Below are 9,986 nucleotides of genomic sequence, written 5' to 3'. Positions count from 1 at the left end.
TCCATCATTTTTACAAAGGATTCAAGGGGATATATGTGGGCCGATTCACCCTCCATGTGGGCCATTTAGATATTTTATGGTTTTAATAGATGCATCATCTAGGTGGTCACATGTGTGTTTGCTTTCTACTCGTAATGTTGCATTTGCTAGACTTCTTTCTCAAATAATTAGATTACGAGCACAATTTCCCGATTATCCAATTCAATCTATTCGGATGGATAATGCGGGTGAATTTAGATCACAAGCATTTTATGATTATTGCATGTCAATTGGAATTAATGTTGAGCATCATGTTGCTCATACTCATACTCAAAATGGTTTAGCTGAATCATTTATTAAACGACTTCAGTTAATTGCTCGACCTTTGCTTATGAAAACAAAATTACCTGTTTCTGCTTGGGGACATGCAATATTACACGCTGCATCATTAGTTCGGATCAGACCAACAGCATACCAAAAATATTCCCCTTTGCAACTTGCATTTGGTCAACCTCCAAATATTTTTCATTTTCGTATTTTTGGTTGTGCTGTGTATGTTCCAATTGCGCCACCTCAACGCACTAAGATGGGACCTCAACGTAGACTTGGAATTTATGTTGGTTTTGATTCTCCTTCTATCATTAGATACCTTGAGCCTTTAACTGGTGATATTTTTAAAGCACGTTTTGAAGATTGTCATTTTGATGAAAACATATTCCCATCACTAGGGAGAGAAAAGTCGTTGCCAGAAGCACGACAAGAAATCACTTGGAATAATTTGACATTATCTCATTTTGATCCTCGTACAAATCAATGTGAACTAGAAGTTCAGAAGATCATTCATTTGCAGAGTATTGCAAATCAATTGCCGGATGCATTTACTGACAACAAGAAAATAATTAAGTCTCACATTCCAGCTGCTAATACTCCAGCGAAGATTGAAGTCCCTGTAGGACAATCAATTAATACAGCAGCAAATGAGTCTAAGGCACGCCTGAAGCGTGGAAGACCTATTGGTGCAAAGGATAAGATTCCCCGAAAGAGAAAAGCACAAGGAAATGAAATCGGCACTCCTGAAGAGGCCTTACCCACAAAACAGGCAATGAAAATTGATCCATCCAAACTTTCTGTACAAAATTCTTCTGGAAAAGAATCCCCGAAGAGGAACCTCTTGAAGAGGAATCTCCTGAAGAGTTACCTCCTGAAGAGGAACAGGTACCTGAAAATAATGAGATCTCAATAAATTATATAAGTACAGGAGAAATATTGGATAGAAACAAAATTGTTGTCGACAACATATTTTCATTTAAAGTTGCATTTGACATTACCAGAAGTAATGATGATATTGAACCACAAACCGTCGAAGAATGTCGACGTAGAAATGATTGGCCAATGTGGAAGGAAGCAATTCAGGCAGAATTGAATTCACTAGCAAAACGTGAAGTATTTGGACCTGTAGTCCAAACACCTGAAGGTGTATCGCCTGTTGGACACAAGTGTGTATTTGTACGAAAAAGAAATGAGAAAAATGAAATTGTGAGATACAAAGCAAGACTTGTTGCACAAGGTTTCCTGCAGAAACCTGGTATTGATTATGAAGAAACATATTCCCCTGTAGTGGATGCAATTACATTTAGATTTTTGATTAGCTTGGTAGTTACAGAAAGTTTGGATATGCGTTTAATGGATGTGGTTACAACATATTTATATGAATCACTTGATAATGATATATACATGAAAATCCCTGAAGGATACAAAATGCCTGAAGCATATAATTCGAAATCTCGAAGTATTTATTCTATCAAGCTACAAAGATCTTTATACGGGTTAAAGCAATCTGGACGCATGTGGTACAATCGTCTTAGTGAATATCTATTGAAAGAAGGATTTGAGAATAATCCAATTTGTCCATGCGTTTTCATTAAGAAATCAGAATCCGGATTTGCTATCATTGCAGTTTATGTAGATGATTTAAATCTTGTTGGGACTCCAGAAGAGCTCATAAAAACTGCCACTTATTTAAAAAATGAGTTTGAGATGAAAGATCTTGGAAAGACAAAATTTTGCCTTGGTTTACAAATTGAACATTTTCCAAATGGAATTCTTGTTCATCAGTCAACATACACAGAAAAAGTCCTGAAGCACTTTTACATGGAGAAAGCTCATCCTTTGAGCACTCCAATGGTTGTTCGGTCACTTGATGTGAAAAAAGACCCTTTTCGCCCTCGAGAAGATGACGAAGAAATTCTTGGTCCTGAAGTACCATATCTTAGTGCAATTGGTGCTCTGATGTATCTTGCAAATTGCACACGACCTGATATAGCATTTTCAGTTAATTTACTAGCAAGATACAGCTTTGCACCAACTCGAAGGCATTGGAATGGGGTCAAACATGTTCTACGTTATCTTCGTGGAACAACTGACATGGGATTATTTTATTCAAAAGGTTCAAATTCACAATTAGTTGGATATGCAGATGCGGGTTTTCTTTCTGATCCGCATAAAGGTAGATCTCAAACAGGATATCTATTTACAAGTGGAAGTACTGCTATTTCATGGAGATCTGTCAAGCAAACACTTGTTGCTACTTCTTCAAATCACTCAGAGATTATTGCAATTCATGAAGCAAGTCGGGAATGCATATGGCTAAGATCAGTAATTCAACACATTCGAGAAAAGTGCGGTTTATCCACAATCAAAGATAGCCCGACAACATTATATGAAGATAATGCTGCTTGTATCACACAGATCAGAGGAGGATATATTAAGGGTGATAGAACTAAACACATTTCACCAAAGTTCTTTTATACACATGAGCTACAGAAGAGTGGTGATATTGATGTTAAACAGATACGATCAAGTGACAATTTGGCAGATTTATTTACCAAAGCATTACCAACTGCAACATTTAAAAAGTTGGTGAATAACATTGGAATGCGTCGACTGAAAGATCTTTCATCATAAACAATTGAAACTCTTCATGCTAATGAGAGGGAGTAAAATGATTATGCTGATTGTACTCTTTTTCCTTCGCTAAGGTTTTTCCCACTGGGTTTTCCTTTGCAAGGTTTTAATGAGGCAATCCTAAAAGCATACGAAGGCACACAAGAATATTGTACTCTTTTTCCTTCGCCACAGGTTTTTTTCTCACTGGGTTTTCCTTGGCAAGGTTTTAACGAGGCATATTCTTAGTGTATGGTCATCCAAGGGGGAGTGTTATGAATGCATTCATGTATTTGGTGGATGACCATTTAGTTCCATCTCTTGGAATTCTACACATTCATGTCATCTTTTAGAATTCCTATAACATTCATGTAATAAATTGATTAAACTTTTTGTTTCATATTCCCCCTTTCATATTCCTTAACCTCCCATTATGATTCCATGCCTATAAAAGGAAGTATTGAGTTGTATGTAAATCACACAATAATATAGAAGAATCATTGAAGAACTAGTTTCATATATTGTAATCTCTTTATTTTGTCTTGTTATTTCTTTTGATTTTACAACAAAAATATATATGTTATCAAATTATAAGTAAAATATGTTTTTGAAAACCAACAATTTAAAAAAAATAATAATAAAAAAAAAAGTTTTATTTTATTTTTTGAAAGGAAAATAAATAAATGAGTTTTAACCATTAGTAATTAATTAGGCGCCCAACAACACAGCTTCTACGCGGAAGTGAAACGACAAAAAATAAAAAAGAAAGAAAGAGTTGCTTCCAGAAGAGGAAAAGAAGAGAAACCCGAAGAAGGGGGTTGTAGGAATGTGCGTGGGAGTTGGGGAAATGAAATCGAGTAGAATTTGAACTACTTTTGATGGAGAACAAGTAGCACAGTATTGAAATTTGTCCCTTTTTTTTTTTTTATCTCCCTCATCAGGAGACACTTTCTCACGTATCCTTCCTTTTGCTCGATCAAAGCGATTCTTTTCGTTGCGTTGCGTTGCCCGCACGGACTTCCTTCCTTCCCGGTTTCCATCGTAATTTTTGTCTGCGAGAGAGGGAGATCTGAAGGAGGAGAAGAAGAGGACGGAGTTTCGTCTCAGATCGACGAGTTTCTGGTATTCTTTAGATCTGATATGATCGTACTCCATCTTATCTCTCTTAATTCACTTCCGTATTGTAGTTTTTCGTTTTTTTAATGATTAAATTCGAACAATTTGACCTATTATATCATAATCACGGAGGTTTAACTGTTTGATTGCGAAGAAGATTGTGTCTGTGTAAATTGTAATGGAGTGCGATGTTTACAATGTAATGCGTTTTATGGTAGGTAGGAGATGGCTGAGGAGAAAGGCGTTGGCGAAGTTGAAAAGAAAGAATCTACTGCCACTGCTGGGGCTACTACCGATACTAATGGGATTGGGAAGAAGAAGCGCCGGGGATTTCTTGCGCGCATTTGGAACGGTATCTTCAGGTTACACGGCGATGATTTTGAGAAGAGGCTGAAGTACATTTCCAAAGAAGAAGCCGCCGTTCTCTCTAGAATGAAGCGGAGATCGCTGACTTGGAGGCGGATGATCCGCCAACTTATTATTTTCTCTGTTATTTTTGAGGTACTATTTGTTTTGATTATAGTTCAATTCCTGTTATTTATTTTGCACTGCTTTAGAATATGGGGATTTTTACGTGAGTCAGAGGAGTTAGAGCCTGGTGAGAAATGGTGGGTTTTTTTTTTTTGTGGCGTTTGGAGTCATTTCACGATTATTATGCAAATGGCTGCAGATTTCGTATGATGAGTGAGTATATGTATATGTATATATGGCACTTCTTTTTTATTGTTAGATACTCTTTAGTAGTCTGATCATGGAAGGATCCCTAGTTTATGAATCAATCACAATGTAGTCAACTGGTCTTCGTCCTTTCTTTCGCACTTACAATTAGTTGTAGTGTATAGGTGTGTCCAATGCATGTCCAGGAGTAAATAAGGAGTGTCAAATGTGTTTATTATTAATTTAATGCTAAAAATTTGGATATGTTTATAAGTATGTTGTATGCATTAGGAGCATCTGAGACAGCTCCTTTTGCTAGAGAGGTTGCCCCTGGGGAACTTTAGATGTAGGAATTATAATGTGGTGCAACCACAATTCTTGTAATGTGAGAGTTGTTACTTCTTCGTTCCTTTTTTCTTCCTCCCTTAAGTTTTTCAATTTTCAGGTTGTTGCTGTTGCTTATGCAATTATGACAACAAGAGCAATGGATTTGAACTGGAAGATGAGAGCATTACGGGTTTTGCCAATGTTTCTTTTGCCCGCCGTATCTTCTATTGCTTATTCAGCTTTTGTAAGCTTCACAAGGATGTGTAAGTTTCTCAAACTTTATATCTAACTTGATTTCTCAGAATTTGTGTCTATTCCATGTCGTTAAAGTCATCGTATTTATTTGTCTCACAACACCTGTTGTACCCATGGGGACTTCTCCTCACTATGGTTCAAATGATACATAAAGAGTCATTTATCTTTCCCATTCCTGTAGAATTTTTTTGCACTTTCTCTTATCTCAGCCATGGAAACTATAATAGTAAATTGAGATAGTGGTCAGTTACTTAGGAAGGATATAATTAATAGGTGTATTTTTTTACCTTTGTCGAATTCTGAGCATTGCAGTGGACAGGATGCCTTCACTGTAACTTTGAACTATCCTACAGCAGAGTGTTAATTTGTGGCACCTTTTGGAGGTCTAGATACTTGCCCTGAAGAGCGTACACGTTTAGGCTGAAATTGGGCTGAAATTCTTCTAGTCAATTTATTTAAAGTCATGTAGTACTTGTACATTATGATGGGCTAGATATCTGGTTTAAATGCCTGTTTTTGGAACGATAATCAAGGATTTTATAGTTTTCATATAGAAATTATTATTTTTAATAAGTAATGCAAATCTATTAAAAGCATAGAGGCGCGCAACCCTAGGACAAACGAAATATATAAGATAACCCCTAATGTATAGAAAAAGAAGATCAAAATTCAAAAACTCAGAAAAAATAGAAACAAGCAAACTATTCATTGCTACTCTCCATGTATAAAGGGATTGCAACAATTAGAAACCCGTACAGTTTATTAGAATACAAATCCATGGTCATCAATGCTTCCTAGTGCCTAAAATTCTGTTACTATTTGTCCATCCCCAGAGTAGTCGCCATTTTTTATTTGATTGAAGTTCTTAATTAGTTTTCTCATAAGTTGGTACTCATTTTAAAACGGTATACTGGCTTATGCTACTCTTGGCTGATGCATATTTATGTAAAATCTGCCAGTTTTCACTTCTTAGCACAATCTTTAACATACACCTGTAAATTGTGCATATCTTACACATTTCAGTTCTTATTTACTGCTAAAAAGCTTTTATCATTGCCATCTCTCTCTCTCTCTCTCTCTCTCTATTTTAACTTTATGTAAATCATGATTCCAAAGTTAACCAGCTTTCATGCACATCCATCATCTTTGATCCCATACACAAGCACTAATGATGTTTTGTATTATAAACACATTTTCTTTCAAAATTTACTTTTTTTTTTCCATGAGAATTACTCAGAAAATCATACTAATTACAAAATTAGGAAGTATGATTTTTAATTGAGTGGTGCCATGCAATGGTGCTGGTTTCTATCACAAAGCCCTATGTTAACCTTTTGGTGGTACATGATGTGGTTGTTGCAAAAAGAAGCTGGATATTAATGATTCGATATTTCATTGTGTGATTGGATAGGTGATAGGAAGGACCAGAAAACTCTGGAAAGGCTTCGGGCTGAAAGGCAAGCAAAAATTGATGAGCTTAAAGAGAAGACAAATTATTACACTACTCAGCAGCTCATTCAGGTTGTGATTAGAAGATATTCATGTTATTTCCTAGCTTTCATCGTTCTTTGTCTCAGGCCTAGAACCCTTTTGAGTTCTATAGGCCTGTTACTTTTATCAAAAGTGAAAAGCTTGAGGAGTAACTCCATTTATAATTTTTCTCTCATATATATATATATATGTGTGTGTGTGTGTGTGTGTGTGTGTAGATTTTGCTTTGAATTTGTGAATCGGTTATTTAGCAATTACAGAAATATTTGGTGCTAGGATCTGGATTGTGGGTCATATCACCTGTCTGATTCTTCCTGAAATTGTCAGCAATATATCAAAAGAAAGTTATTAATTTGTGGCATTGCAAGCCGTAGCATTATGAATGGTTTAAAGCTTCATATGCCTATTATTTGAATGATAATATATGTATTAATACAGAAGTTGTGTAATGAGATTTGGTAATCACATAGAAAAAGGGGGATTCTTGTAATGGTTATGAAGAATTTATGAAAAAGTGATGTAGAATGGATTCCAGGAACTGATGTAGCACAGTCCTGGTCAAGACAGAATAGCTGGTTACACCTCATTCAAACAGTAGCGTGACCAGAGGGTTCCAAATAGCCCATTCATACCCTGTTTGGATAGGGGTGCGAACAAGCCTATCTGGAGTTTGGGCTGAGACGACTGGTCACACTCCCGTCCGAACGGGGGTGCGATTGAGACACCCTGGGGACTTGCTGAATTGACAGGGTGCACTCCCGTTTGAATGGGAGTGCGCCTGTGGTAGTCCGGATGGCGCTGTTTGAGCATATTTTCATTCGGTCTTTGATGGTGGAAGCATAAAAGGAAGGGTTTCCCCAACAAACAAAAATCCTAACTCAATTTTCATTCAGACTTTCCATTCAAATTTCGTGCTAATTTCAGAATGATTTATTTCCTTAGATTAGATTTAATGATTTTGGTTTATTTGTTAGTATTGACTTTTGTTATTTCCCTTAGTTTTCCAACTTTAGGAGATTTCCCTCATCTTTAGGATGCTAACATTAGTTAGGCTTGCTATAGTTGAGAAATTTCCATGTTTAGATTAATTCTAGCGATTAGTTTCTTTACTTTTGAAGCTTTGTATTTACTATTATGAAAAGAGAGCCGAATGTAATGGAAAATGAACTTTTGATAATGAAATATTGAACTAGTAAAGTTGTTGAGTTTTTTATCGTTTCTTTTAAGCTTTGGCTTTTATTTCCTTCGAACAGAAGACGTTGGTTCTATTCTTTTCCTATCACGCTATCCGCTATGTCAAAAAGTAAATCCTGTGTTAAATATTGCTTAGAAGTGATCTTTAGGAGTTCAAGTAAAATGAAAAGAAGAAACGAAAAGCATAGGCTTTTTTTTCTTCCTCTCTATCTTTTTCCCTGAATAGACTGAATTCAATTGCCATTTTAGTGGTCAAATGAGCTTTGATGTGTACAATCAGTCTTTGCTTGTTTTGCAAGGCATCCTACAAGCTGAGCTCATGGTTGAGCCTTGGATGATACTGTATACTTGAAACTGTATTACAATCTCTCTTTCTCTTTCTTTTGGATAGAACTGTATCTAGTACTTAGTGTAAGTTCTTGTGTGCAGAGATATGACCCTGACCCAGCAGCAAAGGCAGCTGCTGCATCTGTCCTGGCGTCTAAGTTGGGTGCAGATTCAGGCCTGAAAGTGTATTTGGGAGATGAGTCTCAGTTTAATGCTCCAACAGGGAAAAGCAGTGATGTTGAAGTTGTGCAATCTGGTGGGCTCCGAAACCGGAAACAAGTGCACACCAGATCCAACAGTGCAGGGAGCACTCAATTGCATCATTCTACTGAAGAAATGCCCCGTTCTGAGGGAACCGAGGGCCCTCAGACTTCTGAGCCTAATCAGCTGGTAGTTAGTCATCACTATAATCAGGGACCAGCCGCAAATGATGGAGGATGGATTGCTCGAATTGCAGCGTTACTTGTGGGTGAGGATCCAACACAGTCTTATGCACTCATTTGTGGCAACTGTCACATGCACAATGGTGAGTCACATCTTTGGTTTCTTTAGATGTACTCCTGCTTTTATTGTAGAACCAAATCAGGAATTCTTCTGCACATAAAATGGAGAAAGAGAATTCATCCTTTTGTTTATTATGTACAGGGCTTGCCAGGAGGGAGGAATTCCCATTCATTACATATTACTGCCCACATTGCCATGCCCTAAATAGGCCAAAACAGTCGGAGGAAGAGCGTGTTTCCGGTTCTAGCACCCCTAAGCTGGGCCGTGTTTCCGGTTCTAGCACCCCTAATCTGGGCCCTGTTTCAGGTTCTAGCACCCCTAATTTGGGCTCCTTGAGAACAGACAATGCCAGTGGATCTGCGAGTGACAGTGGAGTGACAACTAACAGCCCTGTAAGAGCTGGTTTAGAAGAGATTGAGGAAGTCACTGAAAAGATATCCTCCGAGGATGTAGCCAGTTCAAAGGCAGATTTGTAACCTCCCTTCTTCCTTGGCATGGATGGGCCATAGCGAGTGCTTCAATGGGTTTTGCTTCTTGTTTGGTCTTGTAACAAGAAAATGTTGAGATATCTTGCCGAGAGGCATTTGCTTAGAACTATTTAGCGGCTTGGAATTGTAGCAAAAATTGATTGATATTAAAAAGAAGTAAGAATGTCTTATATGAAAAAGTGAAAAGAAATTTGTTTTGTAGTGATTTTTTTACTTGAATAGTAATAGTAAAAAGTGATTGATGTGATGTAAAGTAAGAATGTTGAGAGTTGAATTTTTTTGATAAATAGTGTATGGCTCTTGCCAAACGGAGCCAGTGAATAATGCTAGCAGTACGTACAATTTATGCGTGTAGTCTTAGCTTTGGCATTGATGTGATAGTGTGATGTGGCATTGCTATGTCAACTAAAAAAAAAATTTTGTACAAGTGAAGAGCTCCCTTCTTAGTTATTGAGGGGTGGCCAGATAGTCAGGGATGGTTGGACACCCTGCCAAAGCCATCAAAGTGGTCACGAGCACCCTCAATAAGCAAGATTTGGTGGTTTTGATCACTCGGTGACTTAGGGTGGCATCGATAATGAGGGAGCTTGTACAATTTTTTTAGCTAATGTGACACCACGTAACTAGGTAAGGTTAGTATTTATGTTATACAAAATTAAAGTGGAGATTGCATTCTCATTAGTCTCTCTTGTCTCTTTAGTGACA

At 37.1% G+C, this 9,986-nt stretch overlaps 1 protein-coding gene across 1 annotated transcript; it reads left to right on the top strand.

The window, feature by feature from the left end:
* The first annotated feature begins 3,689 nt into the window (after nucleotides 1-3,689).
* LOC132189780 (uncharacterized protein At2g24330) lies at nucleotides 3,690-9,482 on the top strand. Its single transcript, XM_059604569.1, has 6 exons — nucleotides 3,690-4,044; nucleotides 4,257-4,539; nucleotides 5,141-5,285; nucleotides 6,689-6,798; nucleotides 8,392-8,815; nucleotides 8,935-9,482. The coding sequence occupies exons 2-6, from the start codon at nucleotides 4,264-4,266 to the stop codon at nucleotides 9,267-9,269; spliced, it is 1,290 nt and encodes a 429-aa protein (XP_059460552.1). The 5' UTR covers nucleotides 3,690-4,044; nucleotides 4,257-4,263; the 3' UTR covers nucleotides 9,270-9,482.
* Nucleotides 9,483-9,986: the final 504 nt, after the last annotated feature.

This window comes from Corylus avellana, chromosome ca8, assembly GCF_901000735.1.
Source record: "Corylus avellana chromosome ca8, CavTom2PMs-1.0".
NCBI classification, from domain to species: Eukaryota; Viridiplantae; Streptophyta; class Magnoliopsida; order Fagales; family Betulaceae; genus Corylus; species Corylus avellana.
This window is presented reverse-complemented; position numbering and strand designations above follow the sequence as displayed.